This window comes from Vanellus vanellus (genome assembly GCF_965231255.1).
Source record: "Vanellus vanellus genome assembly, chromosome: 3".
NCBI classification, from domain to species: domain Eukaryota; kingdom Metazoa; phylum Chordata; class Aves; order Charadriiformes; family Charadriidae; genus Vanellus; species Vanellus vanellus.
This window is the reverse complement of record NC_138907.1, coordinates 128682875-128703082: the sequence shown is the minus strand read 5'-3', so window position 1 is coordinate 128703082 and position 20208 is coordinate 128682875. Positions and strand designations below refer to the sequence as shown.

General features: G+C 52.2%; 1 protein-coding gene across 1 annotated transcript; it reads right to left on the bottom strand.

Annotated features, from left to right (window-relative positions):
• Window positions 1–4955: 4955 nt before the first annotated feature.
• On the bottom strand, window positions 4956–19467 carry CCDC25 (coiled-coil domain containing 25). Its single transcript, XM_082481833.1, has 9 exons — window positions 19351–19467; window positions 15982–16029; window positions 14615–14654; window positions 12001–12052; window positions 10866–10941; window positions 10196–10299; window positions 8878–9080; window positions 7791–7836; window positions 4956–5902 (listed from the first exon to the last, which is right to left on the bottom strand). The coding sequence occupies exons 1-9, from the start codon at window positions 19373–19375 to the stop codon at window positions 5873–5875; spliced, it is 624 nt and encodes a 207-aa protein (XP_082337959.1). The 5' UTR covers window positions 19376–19467; the 3' UTR covers window positions 4956–5872.
• Window positions 19468–20208: the final 741 nt, after the last annotated feature.

Here is a 20208-nt window from a genome sequence, read left to right as displayed (position 1 = left end):
GGGGGGATACCCCAGTGCTGAGGTGGTGATGAGGGACGGGAGGCGAACCTGCCGGGTGCTGGGGGGGGGGGGACGTGGGTGTCACCGAAATGGGGAGTGAACCTCTTCACACCAGTGTAGGCGTTCTTCATTCGGGGACGTGGGGCTGTGGGGCACCTCTCCACCCGACACGTCCATTAAATACGAGACTCATCGCGACGTACACCTGTACAGAACACCCATAGTCATGACATCTCCCAGAGCTCATTTCCATATTCGTTACGCTGCCCAGAACTCATAATAATATTTCTGTCACTTTGGCACATGCCCATTAAGTCTGTGGAGGGTCTTGGGGTGATCCCTACTGGTGTCCGGTGGTTGCACAGGGGCGAACTCTCGGGCTGCATCCCCCGCAGCGTGGCCAGCAGGGCCAGGGGGGGCTGTGCCCCTCTGCTGCGCTCTGCTCTGCTCTGGGGAGACCCCCCCGCAGTGCTGCCTCCAGCTCGGGGGCCTCAGCACAGGAGAGACATGGAGCTGGTGGAGCGGGGCCAGAGGGGGCCCCGGAGATGCTGGGAGGGCTGGAGCCCCTCTGCTGGGAGGACAGGCTGGGAGAGGTGGGGGGGTCAGCCTGGAGAAGAGAAGGCTCCGGGGAGACCTCCGAGCCCCTTCCAGTGCCTAAAGGGGCTCCGGGAGAGCTGGGGAGGGACTCTGGGTCAGGGAGGGGAGCCGTGGCACGAGGGGGAATGGTTTTAAACTGGAAGAGGGGAGATTTAGACTGGATATAAGGAAGAAATTCTCTCCTGTGGGGGCGGTGAGCCCCTGGCGCAGGGTGCCCCAAGAAGCTGTGGCTGCCCCATCCCTGGAGGTGTTCAAGGCCGGGTTGGACGGGGCTGGGAGCAACCTGGGCTGGGGGGGGGTGGCCCTGCCCAGGGCAGGGGGGGGACTGGATGATCTTCAAGGTCCCTTCCACCCAAACCACTCTGTGACTCTATCACGGAATCACGGAGTTTCAGAGTTGGACGGGACCTCTCGAGATCACCCAGCCCCACTCCCCTGCCACAGCAGGACTGCCCAGAGCACATCCCTCAGCACTGCATCCAGGCGGGTCTGGAAACTCTCCAGAGAAGGGCACTCCCCCCCTCCCTGGGCAGCTGTGCCCGTGCTCTGCCACCCGAACCGGAAAGAAGAGTTTCCGTGTATTTGAACGGAGCTTTCCATGTTCCAACTTGTGCCCATTGCCCCTCGTCCTGTCACTGGGAACCATTGAAAAGAGGCTCCATCCTCCTTCAGCCCACCCTTTAGATACTTGTACGCCATAAGAAGGTCTCCCTCAGCCTTCTCTTCTCCAGGCTAAAGAGTCCCAGCGCTCTCAGCCTTTCCTCATACGGGAGATGCTCCAATCCCTCCATCATCTTCGTTGCCCTATGATGTACCGGGGTGATGGAGCCTCGGCCATGCCCACCGCTGCTCTGTGCCTCAGTTTCCCCCAAGCAGGCAGGACCTGGCCAACGCTGTAATCCCCACCCCGACCTCCTCACCCCTTCCCAAACTCCTGCGTCTGTGGAAAGCCGGAGCACATCTGGCTGGCGGAGCACATCTGGCCGGGCAGCAGCCTCAGCATAATATTGGGCAGCGGCGGTGCCAGTGTTTGTGGATGGGCGGCCGCCTCCTGCCTGGGCCTGCGAAAAATGTGCAAGAGCAGGGTTTTCCCCTCCGGCACGGTCCGGAGCTGAGCTTTGCAGGCGGTGACGAGGGTGGGCAAAAGGATTTCAGCGCTGGGAGCAAAAAGATTAATAAATAAACGAGGAGCGGAGGCGGGGAAGGGCCGGGCGGGAAGTGCTGACGGCAGCCGGGGCCGCTCGCCTGCCGGGGGTTGTTCTTGGCGGTGCTGGGCGGTGGGGTGGGCACGGAGGGGAGCGGGGCGGCCGGGCTGCGCGGCCTCTCGCCATCCCTGCCCGGCCCGGCGGGTCGTCCTCAAGGGTATTGTGGCGGGACGGAGTGGACCCAGCGCCTCCCGCCTTGGGCAGCCACGCACGGGGTGTTGGGGACACACAGCCCCAAGCACAGCCATGCACAGGGTGTTGGGGACACACAACCCCAAGCACAGCCATGCACAGGGTGTTGGGGACACACAATCCCACAGACAGCCATGCACAGGGCACTGGGGACACACAACCCAAGCACAGCCATGCACAGGGTGTTGGGGACACACAACCCCGAGCACAGCCACGCACAGGGTGTTGGGGACACACAACCCCACAGACAGCTGTGCATGGGGTGTTGGGGACACACAACCCCAAACACAGCCATGCACAGGGTGTTGGGGACACACAACCCCAAGCACAGCCACGCACAGGGTGTTGGGGACACACAACCCCACAGACAGCTGTGCATGGGGTGTTGGGGACACACAACCCCAAACACAGCCATGCACAGGGTGTTGGGGACACACAACCCCGAGCACAGCCACGCACAGGGTGTTGGGGACACACAACCCCACAGACAGCTGTGCATGGGGTGTTGGGGACACACAACCCCAAACACAGCCATGCACAGGGTGTTGGGGACACACAACCCCAAGCACAGCCACGCACAGGGTGTTGGGGACACACAACCCCACAGACAGCTGTGCATGGGGTGTTGGGGACACACAACCCCAAACACAGCCATGCACAGGGTGTTGGGGACACACAACCCCGAGCACAGCCACGCACAGGGTGTTGGGGACACACAACCCCACAGACAGCTGTGCATGGGGTGTTGGGGACACACAACCCCAAACACAGCCATGCACAGGGTGTTGGGGACACACAACCCCAAGCACAGCCATGCACAGGGTGTTGGGGACACACAACCCCACAGACAGCTGTGCATGGGGTGTTGGGGACACACAACCCCAAGCACAGCCATGCACAGGGTGTTGGGGACACACAACCCCACAGACAGCTGTGCATGGGGTGTTGGGGACACACAACCCCAAGCACAGCCATGCACAGGGTGTTGGGGATACACAGCCCCAAGCACAGCCATGCACAGGGTGTTGGGAACACACAACCCCAAGCACAGCCACGCACAGGGTGTTGGGAACACACAACCCCAAGCACAGCCATGCACAGGGTGTTGAGGACACACAACCCCACAGACAGCCATGCACAGGGTGTTGGGGACACACAACCCCACAGACAGCCACGTACAGGGTGTTGGGGACACACAACCCCACAGACAGCCATGCACAGGGTGTTGGGGACACACAACCCCAAGCACAGCCATGCACAGGGTGTTGGGGACACACAACCCCACAGACAGCCACGTACAGGGTGTTGGGGACACACAACCCCAAGGGCAACCATGCACAGGGCACTGGGGACACACAACCCCACAGACAGCCACATACAGGGTGTTGGGGACACAGAACCCCAAGCGCAGCCATGCACACAGTCGCAAGGGACATGTGGCCCACAGGCAGCAATGCACAGGGTGCTCGGGGACACAGCCCCATCAGCGTCACTGCACAGGGTGCTGGGGATATGTAGTCTCATGGACATCAATGCACAAGCTGCTTGGGGACATGTGGCCCATGGGCAGCAATGCACAGCGGTCTGGGTGACACAGAGCCCATAGGCAGGGTGCGGGGGACATGCAGCCCCATGGACACCAATACACAGGGTGCCCAGGGACACACAGCCCCATGGACAACGACATACAGGGCGCCAGGGACACGCAGCACCATGGACATCAAGTCACAGGGTACTTGGGGACACGCAGCCCCATGGACACTGATACACGGGCTGCTGGGGACACGCAGCCCCATGGACATCGATGCACAAGGTGCTGGGAACATGCAGCATCATGGACATTGAGGAACGGGGCGCTGGGGACACGCAGGCCATGGGCAGCCATGGCACAGGGTGCTGGGGACACGCCGCCCGTGGGCAGCCACGCACGAGGTGCCTGGGGACAGGCAGCGATGCGCAGGGGCCATCGCCCATCGATGAACGCTGGAGGACACCGGAGCCGCCGGGCGGGTGGCGCAGCAGGCACCGCAGCCAAGCACAACAGTTTGCAGCTGCAGGGCTGCGGCCGCGGGCGTTGCTGATGGCAGCGCGGCTCAGCACCAACCTTCAGGTCAACACCCGCGTCCCATGAAAGGGCCCATTGATGGCAGGGGAAGCCCGGCGGCGGCGAGTCTGTGGGGCGAGACGGGGTCTCCCTAGCTCCTCGTCCCCCGTGGGCCTCCCAGACTTCTGGATTCTCCTCCACCCTTTCCTGGGGGCAGCTGGGAGGGGGAAGGAAACCAGTTGCGGCACTGTGCCTCAGTTTCCCCATCAGCCCAGGGGCCAGCTCCCAAAAGAAGGGGGACACGGCAGAGAATTTGGGGTGGCATTAGCTGGAGTCACCCCAGGTTCAGGTCAGCCCGAGCCGAGACAGGACACGAGCAGCAAGAGGAGACACAGCCCACCATCCTCCTGCTCCCAGCGAGGAACTGGGGGCTGATGAAGGCCTGGCCCCCCTCACCCTTCCCAGTCCCAATCCCAACCCCTCGGGACCCAAAGGGAAGGGGGGAAGATGCTGGGAAGTGCATAAAATAAGTTTAAGTGCATTGTTGGGACTTGTAGCAGGGTAGTTTTTTTCTCCTGTAATAATTCAGTAATTCTCTGATGAGACCGCCACGGTTTCAGTGCGTTAGGATGCGCTTCCCTTTTGCCTATTTTCCCCCCAAAATCCCCCCCTGCGCCACGAGACAGCCTCGCTTTGCCGTGCGGAGAAGCACGGCCAGAGGCGGAGGGGCTCTTCCCTCACCTGCCGAGGCTGCAGCACCCAGAGACGCATCCCAAAACCAGATTTTTTGAAGATTTTTGCCATCCCCCCCCCCTCAGCACGGCTGCACTCTGCACAGCCTTCTGCTGCCCGAAACACTCGCAGACCCTCACGGCTCCGCTGTCAGCACAGCGGGCGACTCCCACCCAGCAGCACGCTTTACCAGCATGGTATGAATTTAATCGTGACATATATACAGGTGCTGCAAGGATTATCGTGACCGTTTCGTACAGACTTATCCACAAAACCTTACGGAGCGCCCAGGCGAGAGCTCCGGCCCGGACAGGCACAGACGCTGCGCAAAACTCAACTCTTCTTCACAAACCAGAGAAAGTTTCCAAGGAACAGCCCAAGAATCAAAGTGTGATTTAGAAGAAAACACACCGTGGGGCCATTCTCACGCTGTGCTAACGACACATACCACAGCCCGTGGTCGCGCGCTCGAGTCGGCTGCAACAACAGCCCAGCTCGGTCTTCGTCATCTGGAGCTCCGTATTTAACGAGGAGCCACCAGATTTACCGCCAGCAAGGGCCGGGGAGGTCTCCAAAGCAGCCGTGAGTTTGTCCAAACGTACCCCCCCGCAACAGCAGAGGGATCCCGCAGCTTCGCTGACCATCGCCAGCGCCCAGAGAAGAGTTAGGCGGTCGGCAGCGTCGCCTTCGTTATACACACCGAGTTAACGGCAACAGTTTCCGAGTCACCCCGCTGGCAGGACAGCGGAGAGACAGCGCGCGTTTGTTTTCTTTCCTTTAAATCTCAGCGGCTTAAAAGGTCCACCGACCCCTTCCCTTAGAATAAATACCATCGTCTTTGTAGAACTGAAAGTCATTTCTGCTTCCTTCCACCCACGTCCCCGAAAAAAAGAGAGATGTACGTGCAGACATATAGATCTTCTCTGTTCAGAAGCTGTCCGTGGCACAGAGCTGGTTACGCTGCTGGGAGAACCAACCAGGTTCTGAAGAAATGGAGTCAGAGTTCACTTTTTTGGGTTTTTTTTTTTTTTGGCATTCTTAGCGATGGTGACAAATTAAGACATCCCAAACCACCTCATGATTGAGAAAGGAGAGACCTTATTTACATAAAGTCGTCTGAATCGTTGCCATCCTGTGGGAAGAAAGACAAATCAGGATCATTGTGCACATTAAAACGGAAAATGGCGAAACGGTGCATTCAGCAGGATTTCAGAACTGCCATTTATTCTGGTTTCCTGCCATTTCAGTACAAACACCGGGAAAATCAGACCAAACAGACGCACAACAGCAGCTCTGGAGCGGGAGCCGCCCCGTGCGAGGCTCTGCGTTGTGGAACAGCAGTTGCCATTTGCTGTCCCTGCTGTGTACCGCTCCCCTGCAAGCGCAGCCCGTCCGCTGCGACCTGGGAGGAACCAGAGACCAAGCTCTCACCACCAGCCTCCTGCCCCATCCCCGCATCGCAACCTGAGCTCCTTTCCAAGCCGGGAGAAGCAAAGCAGGCCGGCATCATGTGGGGGTCGGGAGCTGCGAGGAGGAGACCCTCGCGCACAGCATTGCCACCGCGCCTCTCCCTGGCCAGTGTCACTAATGGGGCACAGTTTGCTTGTGCGTGTCGGGAGACGCTCCTACTGCAACCCACTTCAAGTTTCAAAGGGGATCTGCGTGCCAACCAGGAGGAAAATCAAGAATTCCCGAAAACCACGCACTCCTCTAAGCAGTTAGTCAGGGACTAGGATGCAAAAGGCGGATTTTAAACCGAGGGTCGCTCAGAGGAGCTCTAAGATCTGTTTGCCAAAGGTCCCACCAAGGAGGCAGCAGCAGACGCGCCAGACCTCAGGCAAAGCACAGGTGCATCTAGTGCACACCAGGACCTCTTCTGAACTTCAGCCCCCAGCCCTTCTGTGATCCACCTCCTCATTTCTCTCCCTGAGCTCCTCTCCGCTTTGGCTCTCTTTCCACCATCAGTCTGCAGCCATGTTACACTGCTCCAGCCCCAGGCTGACACCTACTCACTCTCTGTAAGCACATCCCTTCAAGCTTCCTCTTCTGCACCTCTATTCATCCCTCCCCAAGCTGCTGTCTGTATGCCTCCAGTTTATTTCTTGTTAAAAACGTGCATTTTCCCCCTGCCTTGAAGTAACAAGGTGGCATACGCAGGTCATGGTTGCTAAAGACTCCAGCTTTGGAGTCCTCAGCACAAGAAGGACATGTTGGAGAAGGTCCAGAGGAGGTCCCGGAGATGCTGGGAGGGCTGGAGCCCCTCTGCCGGGAGGACAGGCTGGGAGAGGTGGGGGGGTCAGCCTGGAGAAGAGAAGGCTCCGTGGAGACCTCCGAGCCCCTTCCAGTGCCTAAAGGGGCTCCAGGAGAGCTGGGGAGGGACTCTGGGTCAGGGAGGGGAGCCATGGCACGAGGGGGAACGGTTTGACACTGACAGAGGGGAGATTGAGATGAGATCTGAGGAGGAAATTCTTGACTGTGGGGGCAGTGAGCCCCCGGCACAGGGTGCCCCGAGAAGCTGTGGCTGCCCCATCCCTGGAGGTGTTCAAGGCCGGGTTGGACGGGGCTGGGAGCAACCTGGGCTGGGGAGAGGTGGCCCTGCCCAGGGCAGGGGATGGAACTAGATGGCCTTTAACGGTCCCTTCAACCCAAACCATTCCGTGATTCTACGATTCTATGAATTAGGGAGAACTCCTCTGCTCACGAGCCCAAACAGCTCAGAAGGAGAGTCAAGCCTGGTGCCGCACTTAAAAGCTCTACCTGGTCTTTCACTTGAGTGGGAAGGGGACCAGGAGGACTTTGCACATGTTTCCAGCAGCACAGGCTCCTCCTGGCTGACACACAAGCAATAGGGCCCTCTCAGAAAGCGGAGGAAAGTGGCAACGTCCTTTACCGAGCAGGGGTGACGGAGATGTGCTCTGTCATGCAGGAGTCACCAAAACCTGACTGCAATGCGGGAGCTGTACCGTCAGGATCCCGCATTGAATTTCAGCCGTCTCTGAAAGGTTTCTGTGGGCTCTCACCTGATTGGAGGACATGTTCTCAGCCTTCATTAACGATGAGTAGCTCCTGGAAGAGAAATGACATTATCTTGCACAATATGTTTTCCAAACCCCCCAACAGAGAGGCATTGGGATACAACAGGGCCAAGCACCAGAAAACCACATTTTTTTCCTTTCTGAACTCAAGTAGGTTAGACAACTATTTGTTTATCTCCTAGTTTTTGGCTAATTAAAACAACCAGACAAAGGAGGAGCACCACGTAGACTCCTCCACAATTTTGTTCAGGAACTACCAGCTAGGTCATCCCAGGAGGTAGGAAATCCTCTCCTTTGGGGGAGGGCCAAGAGGCAGCTCTGGGGCAAGGTTAAATCAGCAGGCAGGCCCCCTCCTCGGACGCACCTGCTGCTGACGGCTCAGTTCAGTTTGCTTCTCGAAGCCCTTCTCTCTGAGCAATCCACGTGTTGAATCACCCAGGAAATCCCCGAGTTTTTCAAATTCTGGTTTCACTGTCATTCACAGATAAACACGACTTACTAAAGCTTAAAAGAGAGCTTTTGGGGCCAGCCAGCGGATACCTCCAGTGCTGCGCGGGGCTGTCAGTACCGAGGAACAAGCTCACACGCGCTGCGGCACGGAGAGAAAGGTCAGTATGACATTTCAAAACACCATCCCTCATTCTGTGTCCAAAGGAGCGTGCGACTGAGGATTCACACTGGTTTTAGTCGACGCCAGTACGCAAGAGGAAGCTGAAGAACTCTAGCGAAAGCTCAGCGCTTTCCAAGGCTCGCGCAAAGCTGGAAGCAATTGCTCCCATCCCAATGACGGAGAGTGCCAAGCAGCTTGCCCAATTTCACCCAAGTTAGGGACAGGTTTCAAAAGACACAGTCCTTCCTATTAACAATGGTTCAACGTCCAGGCTTGTTTTAGGAGAAATGGGGAAAATGTATTTATTCCAAAGACAAAGGAACTCACTGGGCCATGCAGACGTCTATGCCAGAGCAGGTCAGCTGAACACTGAGTAACGCCGGGCCGCTATTAAACAGAAACTGCTGACCCATGACTCTCTCCCACTGCCGATGAAAGCTGGCACTACAATTTATTACTTACCTAAGTTCTTCCAGCTCTTTCTTCTTCTTCATCTCTTCCTTTTCCTTCCGCTTCATCTCTTGGATCTGGGCTTTTTTCTCATTTCTCTCCTCTCTGTCCCGGGCTTCCTTCTCAGCAGCCAGGTCTGGGAAGCGCTCCACTTTTGTCTTCTCTAGCCGGTTCAGGATCTCGTTCACCTTCTTCTCCACTGTTAGCATTTTCACCTTTGGAGTGCAAAGAACTATGATCCTTATAAAAAAATACTTATATTCTGGCACTTTCTCAATGGAAAGAAAACACCCTATTTCCACTTTACACATGGCTGAATCCCACAAAAACAGACGCTCAGGAAAATCACTGCCACTGAGGCCTATTCAGCAGGTTGTGTAACAGCAACAGGAGGCCCACTCCCAACACTCAGCAGCACATAGCTAAGAAGCATAAGCATTGCTAAGTACATCCATAAGCATGACTAATTTCATTTCTTGGCACATGCCTCAACAAAGAGGCCAAGAGACAAGAACCGGTCTCTGCCGACTCCTGAAGAGGTGGCAGGGGGTCTCTGCAGACCGTTTTGGGATGAGAAGCTCACGTGCTGCTTGTTGACTGCAAGGTTTTTAGCGTTTCTTGCCGTGCTACAGACCTGTTGTAGTCAAACAACCGCATCTCTAGAGCCTTCTCTCCCAGCAGCCAAGCTATATAACTAAAATTTAAGCATAACATTATCTTCAGACACTAGGTCAGGCTTGGGAATAGCTTAGTACACTGGCCTGACCCTCCACCAAGGCTCAGCAGCTCTGTCTTTTAACAGGTTTAACAAATTCAGAGGCAGCACGGGGTCAGACAGCTCTCGGAGAAGAGACAGTAAAACTAACACAGCGACGGACACCTCCAGGACCCCCCCCAGCCCTCTTTTGCACAGCAAATTCAACTCCTGAGTCCGTCCGGACGCGTGATTACACTGCTACCTGTGAGCTGATCTAAAGTGACTGCTCATACACAGGTTCTTCAGCTGTGGGAAGAGATTATTTCAGTGGAGATAAATTCAAGCGGATAGCACAGCCCTACACGTGATACCATTCGGCATCAGCAACGACTCGTCAGCTACACTGTGCTGCAGTTTGGAAACACATGCTGTACTGGCTACACTCTGCTACCGGCTGACACTCAACCGCCGATTTTCAGGTGATGTTCAGGCAAGTCCAAACACCCCCCCGGGACCTCTCTTGCGCTTCAGGAGTGGACGATTCTCCGGCTTTAGGGCAAATGCCAAAGACAATCCACTCTGTTCCTAACACGGAAAGGTTACAGTCTGCCACCTGTAAGTGCAAACACTTACATCCTTCTGCCTGTGAAAGCCGATCTGCCCCACGTCCATGTCCGCTGTCTTCTTCAGGTTAGTCCACGGCGTGTACACCACGTTGACGTTGTTCATCTTGCAACCTAGGGGAGAAGGAAAGGAGGGAAACATTTCCATTCTCTGCCTGCTGAAAGAGGTCTTAAAGTCTCGCGTGCGCATGGAAACTGGCAGTTATTCCTGTCACAAACATTACTAGCTAGGCAAGAAAGAAGAAAAGGGAGACGTCCTTCCAGTGTTACAGTGAAACGGAAGAACACCACGACATCATTTTCTGCAGTAACATGAGCGCTGCAGCAGTGTTAACGAACTCCAGATGGAGATCGTCTTTGCCAGCAGAGCGATTACTATGGGAAGGGGGCCCCAAGGTGGTGTTAGAGAAGAGACTGCAAGGCCTCCTTGGCTCCGACAGCAATATGCAGGCACAGACGGGAATTTCAGAGATTTAAAATCCCTCCTTCCGAAAGTGTAACAGGCAGCCCCGGCAGCTGCAAGCGACATCTGCTTCCCGTAAGACCCGCAGGCAGAGGCTTAACAGAGAGCACCACAGCAGGAACACCACAAACGTTTGATCCAAAAAACCACACGCTCGTGCGGATCAGAAACACTCGCCACAAGCACCTCACCCCGGGCTCCCGGGAATCAGTATTACCTTGAATGCTGTTCGCCTTCACCAGGTGGGCACAGTCTATCAAAACTTCTTTAGGGATGTCATCCACCGTCTGCCCCTGTGACAGAGCAAGGCAACGTGAGGGGCTTGCGGCGCTGTAGGGACTGATGAGCAGATGAAGGCCAGGAAGCAGGGCATGATGCTCTGCAAACACAGCCCGGACCTCCACGTTCCACATTTTACAAGACTGGAGTCTTCCACAGCATTTTTAAGGAGGGGATCGAAGCACCACAAGCAATTGTGGTGCTACTCTGCCCTGGTGAGACCGCATCTGGAATATTGTGTCCAGTTCTGGGCCCCTCAGTTCACGAAGGACAGAGAGCTGCTGGAGAGAGTCCAGCGTAGGGCAACTAAGATGATTAAGGGAGTGGAGCATCTCCCTTATGAGGAAAGACTGAGGGAGCTGGGTCTCTTTAGTTTGGAGAAGAGGAGACTGAGGGGTGATCTTATTAGTGTTTATAAATATATAAAGGGGGAATGTCATGAGGATGGAGCCAGGCTCTTCTCAGTAGCGACCAGTGATAGGACAAGGGGTAATGGACTCAAGCTGGAACACAAGAGGTTCCACTTAAATTTGAGAAGAAACTTCTTCTCAGTGAGGGTGACAGAGCACTGGAACAGGCTGCCCAGGGAGGTTGTGGAGTCTCCTTCTCTGGAGACATTCAAAACTCGCCTGGACGCCTTCCTGTGCAACCTCATCTAGGTGTTCCTGCTCCGACAGGGGGATTGGACTAGATGATCTTTTGAGGTCCCTTCCAATCCCTAGCATACTGTGATACTGTAATTGAGCGATCTGCACCCTGTTTATCTCAAAGGTATTCTCCTGGGTTTGGTGGGGTGATGGTTCCTTGATACGCACTTGGTACCAAGCCAGAAATCAATCGTTCTGCTGGCCCACACCAAACTTCCCCCTCCTCCCCATGATATTTGGTAACAGAGGCTGTAAATTCAGTCTCCCCACACTGGTGGTTACCTGCACCCTTAGGGAGCCCTGCAGGCTTTAATGGTTCACATGAGCAAAGATGGTCTTGGGCACAGGAATCACAGGAGAAGGGGTGTGTGCAGTTCTTATGTGGGGGATTATTAATGTTTTTAAATATAGGTGTCACAGGATTACCTTGTGTAATCGAAGGTATACATGTGCAGAAGAGAGTTTATCCACATGAAACCTACAGAATAAAAAAAAAAAAGCACATTTATCAGAGGATAAGTGATGGTCATCTGTTCTGAGAGACTTACTTCCTAACAAGTGACAAAACAGCCGCTCCATGGACAGCAAAAGTATAGAAGTGTTCACGATATACACGTTTAAAAGCAGGCAAGGGAGTCAGAGCCTATCCTTCAAGAAACATCAGTCCTCTCAATGGAAGACTGAAAAAAAACCAACCACCTTTCCCCCTCCCTTTTTTTTCTTTTAATTGCTGTACTACATGCAGGCAACAGTCACAGGATGAGCCTATGCATGTGGTGTTTTGGTCTGTCTATTTATTCTTTGGAGAAACAGCCAACTCACAAACTCTGAGGCAGGTACTGCTGGTTACACTACTTACACAACTGGTCTCAAGCTCATAGAGAAAAAAAAAAAAAACAAACAACCCAAAATTTCTCACTGGTCAGTACTAATGGTCCATGGAGCCCAGTGCTCTGCCTCCACCAGCGGGAACAAGCGACGCTGTCTGGGAAGTGCACCGGATTTAGTGGTTTCAGTGGGTACCAATCCTGATAGCAGGTGAACAACAGTGCTGCAGTCACTTCATCCACTGCCTCCAAGATTTCACAAACCTTGATCATCCTCCTCAGCCCTCTCCTCTCCAGACTGAAGACTGCTCTCCGCTCCAGTCCCTCCTTACAGCACGGCTGTTCATCTCTATCGCTCCAGCTGCCCTTCTCCAGACCTCTTCTAATTTGACTATGTTTTTACCACGACCACCTATATTTTAAGCCTCTGTCCTGAATCAACACTCCCTCCAACCCCGAAAACCTCCAAGGACAGAGTAGGGGGAGAACTGATCTCATGTCCCAACCTTTCTTTACACCATTTTATTTTTAACATAACAGGACTTTGTCCTTCCTGCTGCAAGACAGAAAACCCCCCATCACCAACACAAGAACTCTCACTTGTATCTCCTGAGCCTGAGCCTCCTATCCCAATTCCACCAGACCCCTCTTGAGCAGAAATCAGTCTAAAAGGTGCCAGACACCGTTAAGAGAACAATTCCCCAGAGACCTCTGCAAGATGACCTGTGATATTTTGTTGAGATGGCACTAGGATATGAGAAAAAGCAACATGGATGATATTGGTGAGCTAAATGATACAAAAGAGATGGGAAAAGGTGACTTTCATGGTTCAGGTAACTTGAGGATGAATGTCAAGGTCACTCCTAAATAACAGTATAGACATACCTTAAATTATGTAGTGATAGGACAAACATAAGACCGAAAACGAATGTGATACTGCTACAACAGTGTGTTATTCAGCTGAAGTACAATCTTTCCGCCAGAAAAGAAAAAAATATTCCCTTGCCAGTTAGCTGACTGCTGACAAAACATCCTCTAAGGAGCGTGTTAGCGTGTTACCTATTCAACTTCCAGTTCTACCAAGACACCTCAACTCATCCTGGCAAAGGCCACCTAGAAGAGCGAGAAGGAGCACAACCCACACGGTGATTCCTGTTAGAAACTGTTAGTGAAGGAGAGGGCAACAACAGCCATACAACTGGTCTGCATGACAGTGCCTAGAAGCCAGCAAACATCTCACAAACCTCGTCAGTCTGGAAAGTTTATGGACTAATCCAGCCAGCAAAGATACCGCCAATTCCTGGTAAAAGGACTGGGGACTCCCCTTCTCTTGTTTTTCTCTTCTGATGAGATCTTAAAAGCCAAAACCAATCCACAGATGTCGGAGCGCTTCCTTCTGCCTGCCTGGCCACAGCTCTAGCGGGTCTGCTTAGAGCAGACATAGCTTTCACCCAGCAGGAATCAAAACGTCAAACTCCTCTGCTCCAGCTCACCAACTCCCAACTCCTGAGACAGCGACGGCTGTTCTCCAGGCCAGGCCAGTACTTGCCCACGGCGCACACAAGGGGGGACACGAGGCACACACAGAGGAAAAAGCATTGGGAGATAACAGACAGTTTTCTCTGGGCGCAGCATTTACTGTTCCTCAAAAAACTTCTGGCTCCAACCTCAGGCCCCGTCTGACCGCTCTGTGATCTCACACATTTGTGCCTGCGCTCTCCCTGTCCTCCACTGGCCTTTTGGTTTGGCTTCTCCATGTACAGAGATACTCAGGAGCTCCTACTCTCGCCCAATTCAGGAGGTGCTCTCTCTTACAAATACCAGGGTGCCCTTCTCGTTTAACTCTGCCCCAAAGACACCACGTCATCACCTATATTCTGAAACACAAATATCCGCGTATAGAGTTATTGCTACTCCAGCAGCTCCGTGCAGAGATAAACCCCAAAAAACTTTACGAAGGGACCAGCTCTTACGATGAACAAAGCGCGGGATAGAGGGGGAGATGCAGGGGAACAAAGTCAAAATCAACAGGGTCCCAAAGCTGCACCCGGGTCTGCTGCAATCCACCTCCACCCTGGGACACTGTTTAAACTGCTAAGTGGCCTCGGAAAAAAGAGACTCTCCAGTGCCTGGGGAAGTGAGAGGATTGCTGCAATCATTCGGCTCAGTTGCATAATGACAGGCAATTTGTTTCAGCGAGTTTCAGTACCTACCAGATATCTTCAGGCCAGCCATATTTTATTAGGTCTTCATCTGTAGGAATAAAAGTATCGATGAGCAAAGCCTCATCAGCAACAAATCAAACTACCTGTCGAGCAGGAACCCCCCGCTGTGGGTCAGCCCCTGCACAGTGACTGAACTGAAAGAGAAGAGGGCTTTAACGCCACACCTGCCTGCTCCAGGTATGGCAGAAACAGGTATGCCAGGACCACCTCCATCACATAATTTTGAATTTTTTAAGTGAAAGTATGGTTCTTCAAATATCAGTCTAATGGGGGGAGACTTTCAGGGCAAGTTTTCAAAACAGCCACACTAATACTTTTCCTTTTGAGTGAGACATCCTGGTTTCACATCAACTACTGCTGTGGAACAGGAGGAGCAGCAGAATCGCAACTTTCACCATGAGGGAAAGAACAGGCATGGGAAACCTACGGAGTACGAATGCTCACCGGAGAGGGGAAAAATACAGACTGAGCAGCGAAACGGAAGGTTGGTCTGCAATAAATTATCAGATGTAACCTGAAAATCAGTATTTTTCTCTAGACTGTTTTTTTTTTTTTATTAAAGGGAATATATTTTTATTTTCTAGCTTTTATTTTGCCTAGAGGACTTACAAAATGTATCAATCCTAACTAAAAGTAACACAGTGGATTTCAGAGGGGCAAGTCATGTAATAAGTGATTTAGCAAAATAATTTTGCTTCAGCTAAAATGGACGTGTGCTTGCTATGGCTTCAGCTAAGATGGGTATGTGCTTGCTATGCCATTAGAAAATGGATAGAGTTAGGCATCAGACAAAAGCAACAGTTAAAAGTACCGAACCATTGCAAAACAAGGGGTGGGGTGGTTAGCTAAGATAACTGCAGAAGTGTAAAGAATAGAGAAGCCACAAGAAGGACATGGTGATAAAGACTTCCTCCGACGACCGCCAGGAAGACACCTGAGAAAGCACAGCGCCTGCGCCGCTGGAAGGGAGGGGGTGTGTTTGAGGGTAGGTTGCATTCCAAAAACTCATTGATTATGCAAATTATTTTCCAAGAAGAAAAATGAATATGTATAAGTAATAAGAAATAAAAACAAGCGTTTGTAAGAAAAAAAAGTGAGCCACGGGAGGAGAAATCCCCTGTGTAGCTCCCAGCCCTGTAATAAATATTCTTTGCTCCACTGAATTTGTCTGTGACTAAAATTCAATACAGTGAGCGTGTTTCTCACAGTCAGAATCACTTGCAAGGGTGGACAAGTTTTCAAAGAATATTTCAAGTTAACACACACAAAGACATCCTGACATCCTTTCAAAATTATCCCAAATCCCCACAAATCTAAATCTTAGTCATTAGGCATCATTACATGAACGTACTTACTTTCATACTTATCTTTTCCCATGTAAATGGTGTAAACGGAAGGAACAACTGTGGGATAGAAAGAGGAAAACATATCAAAAGGGGTTTGGACAAATTGGGCAAGAAATGACAAACACACCAGTCTTGGTCACAGAAATTAGAATGAAATCTGCTTTATCCATCCATCCCACTTCCCTCCTGGGGGATAAAGGAAGTTTGTTTTGCATTTCCTCCAAAGTTTGTCCCAAATGCTTCAGAGGACTTTCCAAAGTGGTGTTTCCACCGCTTTCCATGGAAGACTATCCAGCAAGGAACAGCTTTCTGGGCAAAACACCCTCAACATCCAGGTGGTTCAGGCTGCATCTGTGTAATGGTATAAGCTGTTCAGTTCAGCACACGTCTGTGAGTCAGAAAGGCTGACATTGTATTTTCAGTCTGGGATTAACTCTCTGGGTGGCCTTGAGTGAAACAGCTCACCTCCCTGGCCCTTGCTTCCCCAAAGCACCAGAAGCCCAATACAGAATCACAGAACGGTTTAGTTTGGAAGGGACCTTGAAGATCATCGAGTAGCCTGGGACGATTAAAATTCAATGGAAAGACTGAAGTTGCATAAACAGCAGTTGGTGACTTGTTTGTCTCATCTGTGCCTTTTTGGGACACTTAAAACAAGGTCCTTGTCTTCTTTAGGGCTCATTTCATCAGGCAGCAAAGAAAATGCCAATTCTGGGAAACCAAACAACTGTCCTTTCAGCGTCTGGATCAAAGGCCAGCACAGCTGGGAAACGGACACAGAGCAGTAAGAGGATGCTGCAGTCAGGGAAGTCCTGTCGAAGAAACCACTGAGCAACCTGCTTAAAAAAATAATAATGCTCCGTTCTTGTACATGGCAGCAGAGAAATCCCAATTTTGCAGCAATGCTATCTACCACTGTGTCACTTTTCTAGCTTCTATGATTTTTAACAATTACCTTGTGCGTGAGCAAATGCTGCAGCCACAGCTACAAGCCTCAGCACTGCACTGAAATTTCGCTGTTCTTCATGAGGACCTTCGCACTTCAGCACGGAGAATTACCAAAAATGGGTTTTCAGCAGATGGCTTCACATCCTAACAGCCAGTGGCTGAAACAACCTGCTGCAGTGTCACAGATTTGCATTTTCATATACTGTTGCAGAACAAACAGAAGTCACTGCAGGATTTCTAAAGTCACTCGCTGATAGTGTGTAAATTAAAGACTAAGAGCAAACAAATGAAATGCAAGTGACCAAACCTGCCTCCACAAAGCCTTCTTTGAAAATACGGTGTCTAATCTCATGTTTTCAAAGTCACTAAAATAGTAGACACACTTCATTTATGTGCTACCACTCTGGCAGTGAAATGACTTGGATCCCAAACTCAGTCCTTCCTGAGGGCGTTTGTATCGGAAATCCTGCATCACTAGCACAAAGCCCAGACAACACTTTTCAGTTTAGTAATGAGGTAATAAGAAATGGAAATTCAAAAATAGGAAAGGATTATATGCCTGCGGGAGTTAAAATTGGAAAAAAATCCACCTTGGACAGGCAAAAGAGTCCAGAGAATGTGAGATCATCATGACTACAGGCACTACCCGTAAGTGTAAAATTAAATGCTCAAAAATAAAGTTGTGTTATTGATGGTTCTGTGAAAACGAAGCCCATCCTGCCAAAACAGTGGGGGAACACTAACATAACCAAAAAGGAGATTACTTAAAACCCATATGATTTAACGCACGTTAGGAAGAGTGAAACACATTTTAGGCAAACTGCAACAGTCTTCTTATTGCAGTCCTCTCTCTGGCAGCACAACTGATGATAATGCATCAGAAACCCTCTGCAGAGCTTTCATTTGAAAATGAAGGAGATTGGTCACATCATTAGCTTGTCTGCTCCTCGCCCCCCTCCAAGTTTCCCTACACATCTCTCAGGTGTTGTACCAGGCTCTTTCCTCCCCACCAAAAAGCTCACGTCCAGGAAGGTCTCTGAACTTCTCAGCAGCAGCCTGCTGATCCGCAGAAAACGTTTCCATCTGAGTGTCAGGTTAAGTGATCAACACAGCCAGTGTGTCTGTTCACTGGGTGTATAAAGGGCCTTATTTTCCACAACAGAGGAAAAAAAAGTTTTTAAACAAATCCCAAGAACAAATTTATTTCAGAAACAAGAGTGTTAAATCTTTTCATGTCCAAGAAAAATCAAGCAGCCACTCAAATGCTTCTCATTAAGGAACTTAACATTTAGAGCCAAGGGAAACAATGCCAAAAATACTAGTTTGTGGTGACAATGGGCAAGGGGTTAAAATCACACAGAAAGTTTTGCAAGGAGGTTATGTGTTGGTGAAATGATTGGGGATAAACCAAAAAGGAATATTGATGTAGTATCCTCCACATCATCAGCCCATGTTGCATCAAACCACAGATTTCTGATGCTTCAGCAGCAGCTAAGCTTTTCACATGGGCAAATGAAAGGGATCTGTCTATGTTAACGGAAAAATAACAAGAGAGTTTATGCACTATGCATTCCCTCAAACTCCTGACAGCAGTACACTTAAGAAAGCTTTTCAGAAGTCACTCCCTGGCACTGCTATCCCTTCAAGGCTGTTAGTAACAAGACTTGCTACTAAAAAGACATTGAGGGGCTGGAGCATGTCCAGAGAAGGGCAGTGGAGCTGGTGAGGGATTCAGAGCACACGTCTGGTGAGGAGCGGCTGAGGGAACTGAGGGTGTTCAGCCTGGAGAAGAGGAGGCTGAGGGGAGACCTTCTCGCTCTCTACAGCGCCCTGAAAGGAGGGGGTAGCGAGGACAAGAGGGAATGGCCTCAAGTTGTGGCAGGAGAGGTTTAGATTGGATATTGGGGAACATTTCTTCACAGAAAGGGTTGTCAAGCACTGGCATAGGCTGCCCAGGGACATGGCGGAGTCACCATCCCTGGAAATATTTATAAGATGGGCAGACATGGTGCTGAGGGACATGGTTTAGTGGTGGGCTTGGCAGTGTTAGGTCAATGGTTTGACTCGATAATCTTAAAGTTCTTTTCCAACCTAGACTATTCTACAATTCTGTAACCGCTAATAAGAGGCTCCTCAGTTCAGGGAACCCCTCAGCTTCTAAAATGACTTTAAGCTGTGGCGATTCCGGCCCAATCCGGGTCCTTTACACTCGGCCCAGCCCAGGCTCGCAAAAAGGCACCGACAGGATTGACGGGGGTGCTCAGAGGGGCGGGAGGACGTGCCGGTACCGGTAGGCCCCGCTCGCTGAGGAACCGGGCAGGGGCGCGGCCCAGCGCTCCCCTCATAGCGGCGGGACCCGGCCCGCCACAGGCCCCCCGCCACCCCGCGTGGGCGCTAAGGCCTCCAGCCGCTCTCCCCTCACCCACTCACCGTTGGAGGTGAAGTAAAACACCATGGCGGCGGCTCCTCAGCCCGCCCGGCCCAGGGCTCCACACGGCGGCTGCTCTCCCGCTCCAGCAGCGACTGCCAACGGCTGTTGGGACGGGGGAGGCGGAAGGGAGTAGGGCGCATGAGCACGGAGCGATCTCGCATGCGCAGTACCGTGAGAGCGCGCCTTCCTTCCCACATACGCATGCGCCAACTCTCCGGGCGGTGACTCCAATACGAGCGTTGCGCATGCGCAAAATTCCGGCGACGGGCTATGGCGTGATGCGCATGCGTTTTCTGCTCGCAACAGTGCTGGCTCTTCGCGTTGCGCATGCGCACTTCTGCAGTGTGCGCTTACTGTATGTGCTCATGCGCGAAGCTCCTCCAGCCCAGTCGACGGGGGGTGCTTCTGGCAGGCCGCAGGTGGGGGCCCGGGCACAGTTTATTTTATTTTTTATGTTTTTTTTTCCTGGATAGGGGTCAATGGCCTCCGGAGTGTGCGTTCTGGTTCGTTCTGGGCGGCGGGGTTTTGCTTTTCCATTGCAAGTAACCACCGTTTATGGAGGATGCTCCTCACAGCGAGGCAATGATGGCCCATTTAAAAGCACACGCACTGCTGGGTACCCATTCGCCGCCCCCTCAACCTTCGCAAGCGCCTCTCAATTCACCCTGTCCCCTCATAATCACAAATTTCCCGCCCCTTGAACCGCCTCTTTCCCCGCTGCACCGCTCACGGACTACAACTCCCATGATCCCCCGCAAAGGAGGCCCAGCACACAGGCAGTGCTCCTCGCGAGGCACGCTGGGAATCGGAGTCTCTCTCGGAAGAGGGGTGGGTGGGTGGTGAGTTCTACTATCTGA